The sequence below is a fragment of the Gopherus flavomarginatus genome, chromosome 1 (assembly GCF_025201925.1).
Source record: "Gopherus flavomarginatus isolate rGopFla2 chromosome 1, rGopFla2.mat.asm, whole genome shotgun sequence".
NCBI lineage: Eukaryota > Metazoa > Chordata > Testudines > Testudinidae > Gopherus > Gopherus flavomarginatus.
Window position 1 is genome coordinate 248,909,452 of NC_066617.1, and position 19,725 is coordinate 248,929,176.

At 43.1% G+C, this 19,725-nt stretch overlaps 1 protein-coding gene across 1 annotated transcript in view; it reads right to left on the reverse strand.

The window, feature by feature from the left end:
- CNGA3 (cyclic nucleotide gated channel subunit alpha 3) overlaps positions 1-18,802 on the reverse strand; it is a 48,207-nt gene extending 29,405 nt beyond the window's left edge. Inside the window, exons 1-2 of the mRNA XM_050932093.1 lie at positions 18,715-18,802; positions 18,230-18,361 (exon numbers count right to left, since the gene is read on the reverse strand). Of these exons, the coding sequence (XP_050788050.1) occupies positions 18,230-18,330 (101 nt within the window). The 5' untranslated portion in view covers positions 18,331-18,361; positions 18,715-18,802. The remainder of the gene's footprint in view (positions 1-18,229; positions 18,362-18,714) is intronic.
- Positions 18,803-19,725: the final 923 nt, after the last annotated feature.

The following is a 19,725-nucleotide window of genomic DNA, read 5'->3' on the forward strand; positions in this document are numbered from 1 at the left end:
TTTGAAGCTTGGCCCATATACAGCTTTTGTTGCTTGAAAGAAGCTTCTCATGTCATCCTGGTCTAAGAAATCCTGGATCTCAGAGGCCTTTTCTTGCCGCCACTATTTCAGTAATAGTGTGCTGTGACACTTTTGTATTTTTATGTCTGATTTTGTAAATCGTTTTTAAGTGAAGTTAAACTTGGGGATACACAAGACAAATCAGACTCCTGAAAGGAGTACAGTAGTCTGGAAAGGTTGAGAGCCACTGAACTAAAACAATTTAATTAAACAAGGGCAAACCTGTGTAAGTTGGGGTATAGACATGCCCTTAATGTACCTGGAAGTTTTAATATAAGGAGTCCCAGAAGTAAATCAGCAATAATACGAAAATCAAAGTGAACACAGATTAAAATATTTTGGCCATGTTTTCCTGAAGACAACTAGAAATAAAACCCTGTGTTCTGCCTTTACTAGTGACTTACAAACCTCTGATTTCACAAATCAGATCTTGCTGCAGTCAGGCACAAATCTCAGAGAGATTTTAATTTCAATTGTATTAGACTCTAAGAGCACACTGAAAAAAATTAACATTGAAACTAATATAACTGTGCTGATTTATTAGTAGGAACATAAGCCAGGCAGGAGGTAAGAGACACTACCAGAAAAACCTTATTTCCTAACCTGCTTCACTTTGTTTTTCATTAAAACCAACCTAATTTCCTTCTTTGACTGATTTAGTGGATAGGGGAGAAGCTGTAGACATGATATATCTTGATTTTAGTAAACCTTTTTACACAATCCCACATGACTTTCTTATAAGCAAACAAGGGAAATGTGATCTGGATGAAATTACTATAAAGTGGCTGCAAAACTTGATGAAAGACCAAACTCAAAAAGTAGTTATCAATAGTTTGCTGTCAAACTGGGGGGATATATCTAGTGGGGTCCTGCAGGGGTCTGTCCTGGGTCCAGTACTATTCAGTATTTTCTTTAATGACTTGGATAATGGAGTGGACAGTTTGCTTATAAAAGCTATGGATGGGATTGCTAGCACTCTGAAGAACAGGATTAGAATAAAAAACAACCTTGAAAAACTGGAGAATTAGTCTGAAATCAACAAGATGAAATTCACTAAAGATAAGTGCAAAATCCTACACTTAGAAAAAAAATCAAATGCACAACTACAAAATGGGGGATAACTGGCTAGGCAGTAGTACTGCAGGAAAGGATCTGTCCGTTATAGTGGATCTCAAATGACATATGAGTCAACAATGTGACGCAGTTGTGAAAAAGGCTAATAGTCTGTCGTCTATTGATAGGAGTGTCATATGTAAGACATGGGAGGTAACTGTGCTGCTCTACTTAGAACTGGTGAGGCCTCAGCTGGCATACTGAGTCCAGTTCTGGATACTTTAAGAAATATGTGGACAAACTGGAATGAGTCCAGAGGAGATCAACAAAAATGATAAAAGGTTTAGAAAACCTGACCTATGGATGAGAAAAGGTTAAGCAAAATGGGCATGCTTAGTCTCGAGAAAAGAAGACCGAGGGGACACCTGATAACAGTCTTCAGGTATGTTGCGGGCTGTTATAAAGAGGACGGTGATCAGTTGTTCTTCATGTCCACTGAAGGTAGAACAAGAAGTAATTGACTTAATCTGCAGCAAAAGAGCTATTAGGGAAAAAGTTCTAACTATCACAATAGTTAAGCTTTGGAATGGGCTTCTAAGGGAGGTTGTGGAAACCCCATCATTGGAGGTTTTTAAGAACAAGACAAACACCTGTTGGTTTAGGTATACTTGGTCCTGCCTCAGTGCAGAGGGCTGGACTAGATAGATAACCTTTCGAGGTTCCTTCCAGCCCTATGTTTCTATGATTTCTATGAAAACTCTCTAACCCCAACTTCCTGTGTTTTGGTGCCAGCACAGCTATATCTTAATTAGGGCTGTCAATAAATCACAGTTAATTCATATAATTAACACAAAAAAGCAATCACTATTAAAAATTAATTGCAATTAATAGCAGTTTTAATCACACTGTTAAACAATTGAATACCAATTGAAATTTATTAAATATTTTTGGATGTTTTTCTACATTTTCAAATATATTTATTTTAATTACAACACAGGATACAAAGTGTACAGTGCTCACTTTATATTATTATTTTATTATTATATTATTAATATTTGCACTGTAAAATGATAAACACAAGAAATAGTATTTTTCAATTAACCTCACACCAGTACTGTAGTGCAATCTCTTTATTGTGAAAGTGCAATTTACAAATATAGATTTTTTTTTGTTACATAGCTGCAATCCAGACCAAAACAATGTAAAACTTTTGAGCCTACAAATCCACTCAGTTCTACTTTTTATTTAGCCCATTCACTAAGAACAAGTTTGTTTACAGTTACAGGAGATAATGCTGCCTGCTTCTTATTTACAATGTCACCTGAAAGTGAGAACAGGCATTCGCATGGCACTTTTGTTGCCAGCATTGCAAAGTATTTACAGGCCAGATATGCTAAATATTCCTATGCTCCTTCATGCTTTGACCACTGTTCCAGAGGACATGCATCCATACTGATGACGCTCGTTAAAAAAATACTGTTAATTACATTTGTGACTGAACTCCTTGGGGGAGAATTGTAGATCCCCTGCTCTGTTTTACCCACATTCTGCCATATATTTTGTGTAATAGCAGTCTCGGATGATGACCCAGCACATGTTCATTTTAAGAAAACCTTCATCGCAGATTTGACAAAATGCAAAGAAGGTACCAATGTGAGATTTCTAAAGATAGTTACAGAACTCAACCCAACATTTCAGAATCTGAAGTGCCTTCCAAAATCTGAGAGGGATGAGGTGTGGAACATGCTTTCAGATGTCTTAAAAGAGCAACACTCTGATGTGGAAACTATAGAACCCGAACGACCAAAAAAGAAAATCAAACTTCTGCTGGTAGCATCTGACTGAAATGATGAAAATGAACATGCGTCAGTCCGCACTGCTCTGGATCATTATCGAGCAGAACCCGTCATCAGCATGGATGTATGTCCTCTGGAGTGGTAGCTGAAGCATCAAGCGACATATGAATCTTTAGCACATCTGGCATGTAAATAATTTGTGACACTGGCTACAATGGTGCTACGTGAATGCCTGTTCTCACTCTCAGGTGACATTGTAAACAAGAAGCAGGCAACATTATCTCCTGCAAATATAAACAAACTTGTTTGTCTGAGTGATTGGCTGAACAAGAAGTAGGACTGAGTCGTTTCATAGGTTCTAAAGTTTTCCATTGTTTTATTTTTGAATGAGGGGGTGCAGAGGTTGTACATAATTTTACATTTTATGTTCAACTTTCATGATAAAGAGATTGCAGTATAGTACTTGTATTAGGTGAATTGAAAAATACTATTTCTTTTGTTTTTTACAGTGCAAATATTTGTAATCAAAATAAATATAAAGTGAGTACTGTACATTGTGTTGTATTCTGTGTTGTAACTGAAATCAATATATTTGAAAATGTAGAAAACATCCACAAATATTTAAATAAATGGTATTCTATTATTGTTTAACAGTGTGACTAATCGCATGATTAATCATGATTCATTTTTTAATCACTTGATAGCCCTAACCTTAATACTTGCTGGTGTTAGATAAGGAGTTAAGTAAGCAGCTGACAAAGTCCCACTCTGCAAGACACATATCTGTTGTGAGAGGTCTTCTGATCCATGGTTGCCTCTTTAGTACACTGTAGCTCACTCAGAAACTGAAAATCCAGAATCCATTGTCTGCCTCCCACCTCGTGCTTGAAATGCTTAAAACATGTATAATATAATCACACTTTGCACTTCAGTAGAGCCCTTGAGACTCTGAAGAATCAGCTGGGGAGCATGCAACTACCCATCTAGTTGCTAGTGTTAGCTACAGGGAACATATTAACCAGCTCTTCATCAGCTGCATGAGCTTTGTATTTAAGTCTGGTTATTGATTTTGATCTATAAAGCTGTACGGTTTGAGTCCTGGCTATTTGAATGATCAACTTTCAACCTAGTTAAGATCAGCTGGCACACTTGTTATAACCTTAGTCCCAGATTTGGACCTTAGCGTCCAAAATATGGGGGTTAGCATGAAAACCTCCAAGCTTAGTTACCAGCTTGGACCTGGTACTTGCTGCCACCACCCAAAAAATTAGAGTGTTTTGGGGCACTCTGGTCCCTCTGAAAAACCTTCCCTGGGGACCCCAAGACCCAAATCCCTTGAGTCTCACAACAAAGGGAAATAATCCTTTTTCCCTTCCCCCCTCCAGATGCTCCTGGAGAGATACACAGACATAAGCTCTGTGAAACTACACAGAGTGACTCCCCCTCTCTGTTTCCAGTCCTGGAAGCAAAAAGTACTTTCCTATTCCCCCAGAGGGAATGCAAAGTCAGGCTAGCAATCCAACACACAGATCTCCCCTTGACTTCTTCCTCCCACCAATTCCCTGGTGAGTACAGACTCAATTTCCCTGAAGTAAAGAAAAACTCCAACAGGTCTTAAAAGAAAGCTTTATATAAAAAGAAAGAAAAATACATACAAATGTTCTCTCTGTATTAGATGATACAACACAGGGTCAATTGCTTAAAAGAATATTGAATAAACAGCCTTATTCAAAAAGAATACAAATCAAAGCACTCCAGCACTTATATTCATGCAAATACCAAAGAAAAGAAACCATATAACTTACTATCTGATCTCTTTGTCCTTACACTTAGAAACAGAAGATTAGAAAACAGAACTACTTCTCCAAAGCTCAGAGAAATCAGGGCAGCCAGAAAACAAAGACCTGAGACACACAATTCCCCCCACCCAAAGTTGAAAAAATCCGGTTTCCTGATTGGTCCTCTGGTCAGGTGCTCCAGGTGAAAGAGACATTAACCCTTAGCTATCTGTTTATGACACGCCCCCCAAATTGCAGACAGTGGGGAAGCTCACTGGCGGCGATTTCCTTGTAGAACTTGAAAATAAACAGATTAATACAACACATACACCTTTACATATACTCCTAAGTATATAACTAACAGACTTCTACATTTTAAGAACACTTTTTAACTACTGAATTCTGGGAAACTCTCACGGGAGAGTGCATCAGCAACTTTATTAGAAGCTCCTGTGATGTGTTGAATTTCAAAATGAAAATCTTGGAGAGCTAAACTCCAACGAAGAAGTTTCTTGTTGTTCCCCTTGGCAGTATGAAGCCACTTTAGTGCAGCATGGTCAGTTTGTAGTTGGAACCGCCGTCCCCAAACATATGGGCGTAGCTTTTCCAGGGCGTACACAATGGCATAGCATTCCTTTTCACTGACTGACCAGTGACTTTCCCTCTCAGACAGTTTCTTGCTGAGAAACACGACAGGATGGAAGTTGTGATCTGTTGCTTCCTGCATGAGCACTGCTCCTATACCACGCTCAGATGCATCCGTGGTTACTAGGAATGGCTTGTCAAAGTCCGGGGCCCTGAGCACAGGGTCAGACATGAGCATCGCCTTAAGCTGGGTAAAGGCCTTTTGACACTCATCAGTCCACTTAACTGCATTTGGCTGGGTCTTTTTGGTCAGGTCGGTCAGTGGGGCAGCGATTTGGCTGTAGTGTGGTACAAATCGCCTGTAGTATCCGGCCAAGCCTAAGAAGGATTGGACCTGCTTCTTGGACCGTGGGACAGGCCACTTTTGGATAGCATCCACCTTGGCCTGTAGGGGGTTTATGGTTCCTCGACCCACCTGGTGACCCAGGTAAGTCACTCTGTTTTGGCCTATTTGACACTTTTTGGCCTTAACAGTTAGTCCTGCCTGCCTGATGCGCTCAAAGACCTTTTCCAGGTGTAGTAGGTGTTCGGGCCAGGAGTCTGAAAAAATGGCCACATCATCGAGGCAGGCAACTGCAAATTCTCCCAGTCCAGCTAGTAGACCATCTACCAGCCTCTGGAAGGTGGCGGGTGCATTTCGAAGGCCGAAAGGAAGGACATTGAATTCATACACCCCCGCATGGGTGACGAATGCTGACCTCTCCTTGGCAGGTTCATCTAGCGGTACTTGCCAGTACCCCTTGGTTAAGTCTATTGTAGAGATGAACTGGGCACGTCCCAACTTCTCCAATAGCTCATCGGTGCGTGGCATTGGATAGTTGTCCGGACGAGTTACCGCATTTAGCTTACGGTAGTCCACGCAAAAGCGTATTTCCCCATCTGGTTTGGGTACCAGAACCACTGGAGATGCCCATGCACTGGTAGATGGGCGGATTATACCCATCTGTAGCATGTTCTGGATCTCCCGTTCTATAGCAGCTTGGGCATGAGGAGACACTCGGTAGGGTGGGGTTCTGATTGGGTGAGCATTACCTGTATCAATGGAGTGGTATGCCCGTTCAGTCCGTCCTGGGGTGGCTGAGAACAATGGGGCGAAGCTAGTGCACAGCTCCTTGATTTGTTGCCGCTGCAGACGTTCCAGGGTGGTTGAGAGGTTCACCTCTTCCACGCCACCGTCTTTTTTCCCGTAGTAGTAGACACCGTCAGGCCACTCAGCATCATCTCCCTGGACTGTAAACTGACAAACCTGTAAGTCTCTGGAATAGAAAGGCTTGAGAGAATTAACATGGTACACTTTAGGCTTTAGTGAGGAATTGGGAAATGCCATGAGGTAGTTTACAGCTCCCAGGCGCTCTTGGACCGTGAATGGCCCTTCCCATGATGCTTCCATCTTATGGGCCTGTTGCGCCTTCAAGACCATAATCTGGTCTCCTACCTTGAAGGACCGATCTCTGGCATGTCTGTCATACCAGGCCTTTTGCTCTTCTTGAGCATCCTTTAGGTTCTCTTTAGCAAGGGCTAAAGAGTGTCGGAGGGTGCTTTGTAGGTTGCTTACAAAGTCCAGAATGTTACTTCCTGGAGAAGGCGTAAACCCCTCCCATTGCTGCTTCACCAACTGTAATGGCCCCTTAACCTCGTGACCATACACAAGTTCAAATGGTGAAAACCCTAAACTGGGATGTGGTACAGCCCTGTAGGCAAACAGCAACTGCTGCAACACTAGGTCCCAATTATTGGAGAATTCGTTGATGAATTTTCGTATCATGGCCCCCAAAGTTCCATTGAACCTTTCCACCAGGCCATTGGTTTGATGGTGGTACGGGGTGGCAACCAAGTGATTCACCCCATGAGTTTCCCACAGTTTTTCCATGGTCCCTGCCAGGAAATTAGACCCTGAATCTGTAAGGATGTCAGAGGGCCAACCTACCCTGGCAAAGATGTCTGTTAGGGCCAGGCACACAGTGTTAGCCCTGGTGTTGCCTAGAGCTACTGCTTCTGGCCATCGGGTAGCAAAGTCCACTAAAGTCAGTACGTACTGCTTTCCTCTGGGTGTCTTTTTTGGGAAAGGGCCCAGAATATCCACAGCTACTCGCTGAAATGGGACCTCAATTATGGGGAGTGGCTGGAGAGGGGCCTTGACCTGGTCTTGAGGCTTTCCCACTCTTTGGCATACCTCACAAGACCGGACATACTTGGCAACGTCCTTGCCCATCCCCTCCCAGTGGAAGGACTTCCCCAACCGGTCCTTGGTTCTGTTCACCCCAGCATGGCCACTGGGATGATCATGGGCTAAGCTTAAGAGCTTCCCCCGGTACTTAGTTGGAACCACCAACTGTTTTTGCAGCTGCCATTCTTCCCGGTGTCCACCAGAAAGAATTTCCTTGTATAAAAGTCCTTGGTCTATAACAAACCGGGATCGATTAGAAGAGCTGAGAGGCGGTGGGGTGCTCCGTGCCGCCGCCCAAGCTTTCTGAAGGCTGTCATCTGCTTCCTGCTCAGTCTGGAACTGTTCCCTTGAGGCTGGGGTCACCAGTTCTTCCTCAGACTGTGGACTTGGGCTTGGTCCCTCTGGAAGCAATGTAGGTGATGGGGTTGTTTCCGTTGCTGGTGAACCGCTCTCCGCTGGTGCACCTGAGGGTATTTCAGGCTCTGGCTGAGCCTTTTGGGTATGGCTGTCTTGTGCTTCTGCCAGTTCTGGCTCGCTGGCGCCCTCTGGCGTTGAGTTTGAAGATGTGGTTGCACTTGCTGGGGCTGGTTGCTGTTCCAGTTCCGGGCCTGGGACTGGAGATGCTGTGGCTGTTTCAGTGGTTGGCATGGAATCTGGATCCACCACCTCTGTCTGGGTCTCTGGTAACACAGACGGGGCGTCTGTGGATGGCTCAGGAACAGGAATGGGTCTGGAAGCTTGCCTGGTTTGGCTACGTGTAACCATTCCCACTCTCTTGGCCCGCCTCACCTGGTTGGCCAAGTCTTCCCCCAGTAGCATGGGGATAGGATAATTGTCATAGACTGCAAAAGTCCACATTCCTGACCAGCCTTTGTACTGGACAGGCAGTTGAGCTGTAGGCAAGTCTACAGCTTGTGACATGAAGGGGTAAATTGTCACTTTGGCCTTTGGGTTGATGAATTTGGGGTCAACGAAGGATTGGTGGATAGCTGACACTTGTGCCCCCGTGTCTCTCCACGCAGTAACCTTCTTTCCGCCCACTCTCAAATTTTCCCTTCGCTCCAAGGGTATTTGAGAGGCATCCGGGCCTGGGGATCTTTGGTGTGATGGTGGTGTAATGAATTGCACTCGCATGGTGTTCTTGGGACAGTTGGCCTTGATATGTCCCAGTTCATTACACTTAAAGCATCTTCCATCTGATGGGTCACTGGGCCGAGGTGAGTTACTGGAGACTGGTGAGGTTGAAGGGTAGGGTATCTGTGGCTTTACTTGGGTGGTATGTGGGGTCTTTGGCTGTCCTCGGTTGTAGGGTTTATGGTCTGTGTGCCCCCTGGGGTAATCGTTCCCCTTGACAGTAGCTTTCTTGCTTTCTGCCAGTTCCATCCATTTGGCTCCAATCTCCCCCGCCTCAGCGATATCTTTGGGATTTCCATCTTGTATGTACCGTGTGATGTCTTCAGGAACACCATCCAAGAACTGCTCCATTTGTATGAGGAGGTTCAGTTCTTCCAAGGTTTGAATGTTGTTTCCTGTTATCCAGGCCTCATAGTTTTTTGCAATGTAGTAGGCGTGTTTGGGAAATGACACCTCGGGTTTCCACTTTTGGGTTCTAAAGCGCCGACGGGCATGATCTCGGGTTATCCCCATCCTGTATCTGGCCTTGGTTTGAAAAAGTTTATAGTTATTCATTTGCTGCTTAGGCATTTCAGCTGCCACCTCTGCTAAAGGTCCACTGAGTTGTGGCCTTAATTCTACCATGTACTGGTCTTCGGGGATGCTGTACCCAAGACAGGCTCTTTCAAAATTTTCCAAGAAGGCCTCGGTGTCATCCCCTGCCTTGTAGGTGGGAAATTTCCTGTGCTGTGGAGCAATAATTGGCGCCGGGTTGTTAGGGTTGGCTGGAGTCTGTTGCTTAGCCTTTTCTAATTCCATGGCCTGTTGGTGGGCTTCCCTCTGGAGTTCTATCTGTCTTCTGTGGGCTGCCTCTTCTTCTGCTTGCTTCCTTCTGTGGGCCAACTCTTCTTCTTCTATTTTTCTTTTGTGTGCTGCCTCTTTGATTTGTTCTTCTCTTTCTTTCATCTCCATTTGTCGCCTGTGTTCAGCTTCTTTGAATTGCTCTTCGGCCTTAATTTTTGCCTTAGAAGTCATGGTTCCTGTTTTCTTGTGTTGGGGTGCCCTCCGGTGTTTATCTTCTGAACTGCAGGCTCTGTTCCCTCCTGGAGTCTGCCTAGCAACAGTGCTTTTTTCCCTTTCTCTCTCTAGCTAATGTTCAATGAAGGTAAACCAGAAAAACCACTTTATTTGCATGCATATAAGTGCTGGTACTTGCCTCCTAATGGGAGGGCTATTGTGTGACAAAAGACCCTCAACAGTCTCTTAATGGCTTCTCGCTTAACATGCAAGCCACAAACTGCCAGAGAGAGCAGAAAAAAAAATTCTCTCTGGTTCCCTTTTAAAACCAACTGTTTCTCTCTGCTAAAAAGCCCTTAGCAGAGAAAAGAAAAATATAATATACCTACTGGCTTCTGGATTCTGTCTAGATCCCACCCACTGCCACCATGTTATAACCTTAGTCCCAGATTTGGACCTTAGCGTCCAAAATATGGGGGTTAGCATGAAAACCTCCAAGCTTAGTTACCAGCTTGGACCTGGTACTTGCTGCCACCACCCAAAAAATTAGAGTGTTTTGGGGCACTCTGGTCCCTCTGAAAAACCTTCCCTGGGGACCCCAAGACCCAAATCCCTTGAGTCTCACAACAAAGGGAAATAATCCTTTTTCCCTTCCCCCCCTCCAGATGCTCCTGGAGAGATACACAGACATAAGCTCTGTGAAACTACACAGAGTGACTCCCCCTCTCTGTTTCCAGTCCTGGAAGCAAAAAGTACTTTCCTATTCCCCCAGAGGGAATGCAAAGTCAGGCTAGCAATCCAACACACAGATCTCCCCTTGACTTCTTCCTCCCACCAATTCCCTGGTGAGTACAGACTCAATTTCCCTGAAGTAAAGAAAAACTCCAACAGGTCTTAAAAGAAAGCTTTATATAAAAAGAAAGAAAATACATACAAATGTTCTCTCTGTATTAGATGATACAACACAGGGTCAATTGCTTAAAAGAATATTGAATAAACAGCCTTATTCAAAAAGAATACAAATCAAAGCACTCCAGCACTTATATTCATGCAAATACCAAAGAAAAGAAACCATATAACTTACTATCTGATCTCTTTGTCCTTACACTTAGAAACAGAAGATTAGAAAACAGAACTACTTCTCCAAAGCTCAGAGAAATCAGGCAGCCAGAAAACAAAGACCTGAGACACACAATTCCCCCCACCCAAAGTTGAAAAAATCCGGTTTCCTGATTGGTCCTCTGGTCAGGTGCTCCAGGTGAAAGAGACATTAACCCTTAGCTATCTGTTTATGACAACACTCAAGCTAACGGTCACCAGATTTAATCACCTAGAATCCAACCCAGTGCTCACTGAAATCAATGGAAAGACTCTTCCATTGACTCAGGAGACATTGGGTTATCTCCCCCGCATGCTTTCCTCATAGACTCATAGACTCATAGACTCTAGGACTGGAAGGGACCTCGAGAGGTCATCGAGTCCAGTCCCCTGCCATCATGGCAGGACCAAATACTGTCTAGACCATCCCTGATAGACATTTATCTAACCTACTCTTAAATATCTCCAGAGATGGAGATTCCACAACTTCCCTAGGCAATCTATTCCAGTGTTTAACTACCCTGACAGTTAGGAACTTTTTCCTAATGTCCAACCTAAATCTCCCTTGCTGCAGTTTTAAGCCCATTGCTTCTTGTTCTATCATTGGAGGCTAAGGTGAACAAGTTTTCTCCCTCCTCCTGATGACACCCTTTTAGATACCTGAAAACTGCTATCATGTCCCCTCTCAGTCTTCTCTTTTCCAAACTAAACAAACCCAATTCCTTCAGCCTTCCTTCATAGGTCATGTTCTCAAGACCTTTAATCATTCTTGTTGCTCTTCTCTGGACCCTCTCCAATTTCTCCACATCTTTCTTGAAATGCGGTGCCCAGAACTGGACACAATACTCCAGTTGAGGCCTAACCAGCGCAGAGTAAAGCGGAAGAATGACTTCTCGTGTCTTGTTTACAACACACCTGTTAATGCATCCCAGAATCACGTTTGCTTTTTTTGCAACAGTATCACACTGTTGACTCATATTAAGCTTGTGGTCCACTACGACCCCTAGATCTCTTTCTGCCATACTCCTTCCTAGATAGTCTCTTCCCATTCTGTATGTGTGAAACTGATTGTTCCTTCCTAAGTGGAGCACTTTGCATTTATCTTTATTGAACTTCATCCTGTTTACCTCAGACCATTTCTCCAACTTGTCCAGATCATTTTGAATTTTGACCCTGTCCTCCAAAGCAGTTGCAATCCCTCCCAGTTTGGTATCGTCCGCAAACTTAATAAGCGTACTTTCTATGCCAACATCTAAATCGTTGATGAAGATATTGAACAGAACCGGTCCCAAAACAGAACCCTGCGGAACCCCACTTGTTATACCTTTCCAGCAGGATTGGGAGCCATTAACAACTACTCTCTGAGTACGGTTATCCAGCCAGTTATGCACCCACCTTATAGTAGCCCCATCTAAATTGTACTTTCCTAGCTTATCTATAAGAATATCATGCGAGACTGTATCAAATGCCTTACTGAAGTCTAGATATATCACATCCACCGCTTCTCCCTTATCCACAAGGCTCGTTATCCTATCAAAGAATGTTATCAGATTAGTTTGACACGATTTGTTCTTTACAAATCCATGCTGGCTATTCCCTATCACCTTACCACCTTCCAAGTGTTTGCAGATGATTTCTTTGATTACCTGCTCCATTATCTTCCCTGGCACAGAAGTTAAACTAACTGGTCTGTAGTTTCCTGGGTTGTTTTTATTTCCCTTTTTATAGATGGGCACTATATTTGCCCCCTTCCAGTCTTCTGGAATCTCCCCCGTCTCCCATGATTTCCCAAAGATAATAGCTAGAGGCTCAGATACCTCTTCTATTAACTCCTTGAGTATTCTAGGATGCATTTCATCAGGCCCTGGTGACTTGCAGGCATCTAACTTTTCTAAGTGATATTTAACTTGCTCTTTCCTTATTTTCTCTTCTAAATCTACCCTCTTCCCGTAAGCATTCACTATACTAGACATTCCTTCAGACTTCTCAGTGAAGACCGAAACAAAGAAGTCATTAAGCATCTCTGCCATTTCCAAATCTCCCGTTACTGTTACCCCCTCCTCATTGAGCAGTGGGCCTACCCTGTCCTTCGTCTTCCTCTTGCTTCTAATGTATTGATAAAAAGTCTTCTTGTTTCCCTTTATTCCCATAGCTAGTTTGAGTTCATTTTGTGCCTTTGCTTTTCTAATCTTGCCTCTGCATTCCTGTGTTATTTGCCTATATTCATCCTTCGTGGTCTGACCTAGTTTCCATTTTTTATATGACGCCTTTTTATTTTGTAGGTCACGCAAGATCTCAAGGGTAAGCCAAGGTGGTCTTTTGCCACATTTTCTATCTTTCCTAACCATCGGAATAACTTGCTTTTGGGCCCTTAATAGCGTCCCTTTGAAAAACTGCCAACTTTCCTCAGTTGTTTTTCCGCTCAGTCTTAATTCCCATGGGACCTTGCCTATCAGCTCTCTGAGCTTACCAAAATCCGCCTTCCTGAAATCCATTGTCTCTATTCTGCTGTACTCCCTTCTACCCTTCCTTAGAATTGCAAATTCTATGATTTCATGATCACTTTCACCCAAGCTTCCTTCTACTTTCAAATTCTCAACAAGTTCCTCCCTATTTGTTAAAATCAAGTCTAGAACAGCTTCCCCCCTAGTAGCTTTTTCAACTTTCTGAAACAAAAAGTTGTCTGCAATGCAGTCCAGGAACTTATTGGATAGTCTGTGCCCCGCGGTGTTATTGTCCCAACATATATCTGGATAGTTGAAGTCCCCCATCACCACCAAATCTTGGGCTTTGGATGATTTTGTTAGTTGTTTGAAAAAAGCCTCATCCACCTCTTCTGCCTGATTAGGTGGCCTGTAGTAGACTCCCAGCACGACATCACCTGTGTTTTTTACCCCTTTTAGCCTAACCCAGAGACTCTCCACCCTTCCGTCTCCTATGTCCATCTCCACCTCAGTCCAAGTGTGTACATTTTTAATATATAAGGCAACACCTCCTCCCTTTTTCCCCTGTCTATCCTTCCTGAGCAAACTATACCCATCCACACCAACATTCCAGTCGTGTGTATTATCCCACCAAGTTTCAGTAATGCCAATAATGTCATAGTTGTATTTATTTATTAGCACTTCCAGTTCTTCCTGCTTATTACCCATACTTCTTGCATTTGTATAAAGGCATCTAAGATACTGGTTTGATTTTGCCTCCCAGCTTTGCCCTGACCCTCCTTCCTCTCTGCCATTATAGCCCGTGCTCCCTCCTGTTTCCATCCCATCTCCCAGGTCTTGTTCCCCACTTACCTGTGGGCTTTGCTCACCTGTCCCCGTCGAACCTAGTTTAAAGCCCTCCTTACCAGGTTAGCCATGACCATGAGGGTTAGCCCTCATGACCAGGTATTCTTAGTGTAGGGTCCTTGACTCCAGAATTTACTTCCTCAGCTGCTCCATCCGAGCCAGAATCTGCTTAACTTCAGGAAAAGGAACAAGGCCCAGCTCTTTCCTCAGGCTTTGGCTAAGGAACTGGTGCTGGGTGGGTAAATGGCTGTGTCATTGTATTTTGGGACGGTCTTGTGTTTTGTTCTTGGTGCTTGAGTTTTTTTTTAAAAGGTCGCTTACTGTATTAAGCTGTGTACACATGCCCTGATACTTTTTGCAGTTGAGCTTATTTTATCAATAAATATATGCTCTGTAGGCATGTATAATGTGGATTTGTAGCTTAGGAAAAACAGAACCCTTGTGAGAAGACTGTACTGAAGTGATGACATTCCACATTCACAGAAATGGGTTCTATACATTTGCAACTGGATTTACTTTTTTTTACAAATTTATCAGATATCTTTGTTTCCGAAAGTGTCATTCCAACATCACAGAGAAGTAATTGAAAAGAAATTAAACTTGATTCCACTCACTTATAAAAGTAAAAATCAAGAGAAAATCTAAAATGAACTCCATGCCTATACAAACACAAAGATGTATATAAACTAGTATTTTCCTGATTTTCTCTCCCATCCTCTTTGCATGCTGCTTGTCCTCTTAGGCCCAGATCCTGCAACTGGCTTTATCCAGGCACAAAGGTCAGTTTACAGGAGCCAGCCGCAGGATCGGTGTTTTAGCTGCAAACTCTTCAGTGCAAGAACTGTGTCTTTTTTTGGTTTTACACAGTGCCAGGCACAATCCTGATAAGGGCTTCCAGTTACCACTGTAATATTAAAATATTAATTATTATTATTATTATTGAAATGTTGAGCCAATGGGTTACACTGGTGTAAAATCAATATGAGAGGAGACTATGGAGTCACTGAACAAAAGATAATAGGTTAAAAAACAAAAACTCCTATTAGTTAAATTATACCTTTTAGACCCAAACCATGTTAGGCATGGTGAAGAGCCATACTACCACAGTGGGAACTATGGCTCTGTGCCTCAGGGTATGTCTACACTACGCAGACTATGTGTTGGCATAACTATGCTGGCATAGCCCCTTAGCATAGAAGCACTTACAGAAGGGATTTTTCTGTCAGTGTAGGAACACCACCACCCTGAACAAAGTTAGCCGTGTTGATGGACGCCCTCTTCCATCAGCATAGACCAGGCCTCTGAAAGAATCAATGGTACATGCAGCTGCTGCTCCACCCTTCAAGGGGTGAAGTCTGCAAGCTCATCTGCAGTTGTCCATATCTAGCTTCAACCTCCTCCCATCCCTTCTGGGTATCTGGCAGATCTAGCCCTGCACAATGCGTACCCTGGTCCATGCATAGGAAGTGCAGGTATGGAGGCTTCACCTTGCCCTCTTCATAAATCCATGGAAGCCCTACCCCTAATCTGGCCCTGAATTTGCTTTTGTACTTGTTTGGCCTTTGAGCAAAATGAAATAAAATCACTTTCACCTGCAAAAGACAGTTTGATTTAATGGAAACACTTCAAGGTTCTGACCCAATTTTAAATGTCCCCTTTTGAGCAACTGATATCATTTAGACATCTAACTACCCGATTGCGCCTCCATATCAGCAAGTTTGATATCCCTGTTATGTCAACCACACCCTTACATTATGGGAGGCGGGATTTTAAAAATCAGAGCTAGAGTTTTTTGGTACAGTGGACTAGGTTGGTAGCACACTTTCGCTCTCAATCACACCCACGAGTTACGGAGAAAAGGCTGCCACTGTACATTTCGTGGGGCAGGGACTACCTCTCTTGCCAGTACTGATAATTCTCACTACATTTGATGTCTAACTTAAAGCCCTAGCTCTTGGAGACCTGTTATTACATGAAAATCTCAGTTTTCATTTTCTTAAAAAGTATTCTTTTAGTCCTCTTAGTTCTCCATCTCCCCAGTATGCTTCAGGGAGTCTAATTTCCCTCCTATCTCCTCAAACTGGAGAATGAGAGACATAAGGAACTGGAGATGCAAATTTCCAGTTATCTATGATAATGACTCATGGTTTATAAAATAAGCCTTAACGTGGGTTTGGGGATAAGAACCACCGTCTTTCACAAATTGCAAACGACAACATATTAAACAACGCATTACAACACATGAACTCCCAAAGTTCTCCATTCACCTACTCTCTTTGAAACAATTTCACACTTCCCGAAATTTTTCACAAACATGTAGGTTATAAGCTATATTTCCTGTTTTCGTTTCAATCACATTGGTAACATTTTTGCAAAAAATTGCATGAGCTTCATGGAGTGCTTCAATATTATCAAAAAATTCACAAGTTTGTCTCATTGTTGCTTAGAATTACATTCTTACTCACAGCCTGACTAAGCCAAACTACATTGTCTCTTGATAAATACCAGTATATCTCACTGAGTGTATATCATTTCAGGCTGCTGATTGATGTTACAAGGGCATTTTATATTTTCTATAAATCATCTTACAACTCTTCTCTCTCTCTCTCACTCACACACACACACAAGAATATCTAATCCAATTACCTTTAATATGTCTTCTCTTTTAAAGGGAGATTACATCTTTTTTACTGATCTGTAATTCTTGTCATTAATATTGGCCACAGCAAACAGAATGTTTGAAACAAATGCTTTTCCAGGATTACCCTCATGTTGAGAGAGTGTAATTCATGTGGTAGACATGTATATTTAAGCCCCATTAGCTGTCATAATTAAGTCTTTACCGCAGATATTGACAATGAATGCAGTGACTTGGTTTTACTTTTAAACCTTTAAACAAGTGCCCTCACAGCTGCATAGTAATTTTGTTCTGCAAACTGTCAATCACTGCTATCCTTTAGTAAAAGGACATAGAGGAAAGAAGGAAAAATTGACCCTTGCCTTCAGCCACATTTTCTCTCTTTTGCAGCAGTGGCACTGTGCACAGATGCAAAACCGTGCTAAGATCTGCAGTCATGGTGGCTGCAGATCTCCCCAAGTGAGGACATTGTGCAGTATCGCTAGGTCAAACAGGGCATTCTGAATGGAATAAAGGCAACTCCACTTTCATTATGCAGCTATGAACAGCCATATATAGCCTATGTGCAGGAAGAAGGTGCTCACTCTATACAGAAGGAAAAGTCAGTGGACCCAAAAAGCGGAAGTGGGTGTTTCCAGGCTCTCTTCTGGTTACTCAACACCCCATACCCATTATTCACACAACCAAACCCAGTCAAGCTAATACGTTTCTCCAGTCTTAGAGCACAAATAATAAATACCCCACGGTGGTTGCCCCTAAAAAGAGGCAAGCTTGACTGAGACGGTGTGCATCCTCAAGAACAAACCGAGCCATATTTTCACTGCTGTAAATGCACTGCAGAACATTCAGGGTAAATCATACTCTCCCTCCCCGCCCTACAGGTATGGGGCTCATCTGAATTGGGAAAATGAGTGGTGTTTTATAACACATTAACTCATTTGCTTATACATTATATACACCATGCATTCTCCGAGTCTACCCATGCCCACAGAGAGCCCTGAGTGCAAAGGTAGCTGGTACAATTCCACGGTATGGGAGGAAGATATGAGGAGCCTGCAAAGCAACACACCACTCCTATGAGCCCACAGCCCTGTAAGGGGCTCCTTTTGCCCCAGACTGCAGGGAGGATTGAGAGATGACCTATAATTAGAGCTTGTGGATTTGCAACTATGCAGATTCAACAGCCATTCCACCGGAGGAAGCAGTAGCTTGGCATAGAGAGAGGATTCCTTCGCCTCTAACCCTTCCAACAAATCCCAGTACAGAGCCCAAAAATTAGAGGAGTATTCTATGAATGGGATTTGGTTTTCCTTGAGCACTTATAGTTCCCACTGAAGCGAACAGTGTTGTGACCCAAGGAATGCAGGATTTCGCTCCAGGAGCAGAAGTGATAGTAGCTTTCCTATTGTTGTGCCTTTTGCTCATCACAGCTACTAACAGTTGAAATTCAGTTAACTTCACTGGGTCAAAGAATGTGTGGGCAAGCACTCCCATAATGCATAGCACCACAGGCGTGCCACAATATATATGCAGTAATTTCTGTCTTCTTGGCTTTGAAGAAAGGGATATATTACCTGCTAAAGCCATTTTCAATTCTTTCAATGTCTTCATCAGTGGTCCTAATAGACAGCCTGTGCATAGCAGGGTAGGAATGCTGGGTGTTGATTTTAGCCATTTTGCTTTACATATCAGCATCCAAGTGACAGCTAAAACACAAAAATAACATATTGTAAAGACTGCAATGGAGCTAACGTGTTAAATATTTAAAAAATGATTTATTAGAAAAGAAAACTTTATTAATAGTTTGTAAAATGGCCAGTGATATTTATAAATGTAATGTGAACATTACGTGGTACATTTAAACTAGACAGGGCAAAACATTAGTGAATGTCAACAGAGAATAATTCTGCATTGGCAGAGAAAAGGACTAGATGAGTTAATAGACCTCTCTACCCTCTAGCTTCTACAAATAGTCACTGACAGACATATTTTATATAATAAAATTACATTAAAAAATCTTGTTAAAGAAACATTTAGGTTGCAAAAAGTTACGTTATACCTCAATTAAGGTTACTCGTGCAATCTGAATTTGGCCCCTCTGTTCATGCTCACATATTATTTTTTTCACAGGACCCCCATCTCATTCAATGCACAGGATGGATAGTGCTCACTGATGGGTAGCCAGTCAATATTTCTTTTTATCCTCATCGTTAAACATGTGGCACGATTCATCATCTACTGTTCACAATCCAAACCCAAAACTGAATGAAAAATTATTAATTTCCTCCTGGGCCTTTCCATGGTGCTCACTGTAGTGTCTTAGATCCCAATCCTCAAAGGTATTTAGGCACCTAATTCCCATTGAAAATCATTAAAGCGCTGCCGCGGCAAAGGACTATCCATAAAGTGCTGCGGCCCCTTCCCCCCGTCAGCGGCCCTGCAGGTACGGACCCTACCGATAGGGCCCCCAACGGGAGGCAAAAGGGGCAGGAACATTAAAGCACTGCGGCAGCAGCACTTTAAGGATGGTTCTCTGCTGCGGGGCGGAGTGGGAAATGTGCTAAAGCACTGCTGCGGCAAAGGACCCAGCAGCGCTTTAATGTTCCTACCCCTTCCCCTCCCCATCCCCGGCTGCTGACGGGCAGAGGGGGGGCAAAGGAAGCAGCTGCCCTGGGGCTAGTGATTTAAAAGGGCCTGGGGCATCGACATCCAGAGCTCCAGGCCCTTTAAAACAACAAAGGAGCCTCGGGCAGCCTGGCTGGGGGATGCTGATCCCAAGCCCCACCTCTTCTGCCTGAGGCCCTGCCTCTTCCAGGGCCCAGACCCACCCCCCCATACCAGTAACTGTCCCCAATTACTTTCACCCCGGACAAATTATAGCAGGAATGGCAAAAGGCATATCCCTGACACAACTGACCCACTGCCCAATGTCAAGCCCTTGCTCCAAAGCATGGAGGCTCTATAGTTTCTCAATGAAACTTGTAATGTTTTTAATGTGGGCAAAACACTACTTTTCTTGTTCTTAGAAACAGCTAAACCAATTCAGCAGGAACTTCCCCCAAAAAATCAG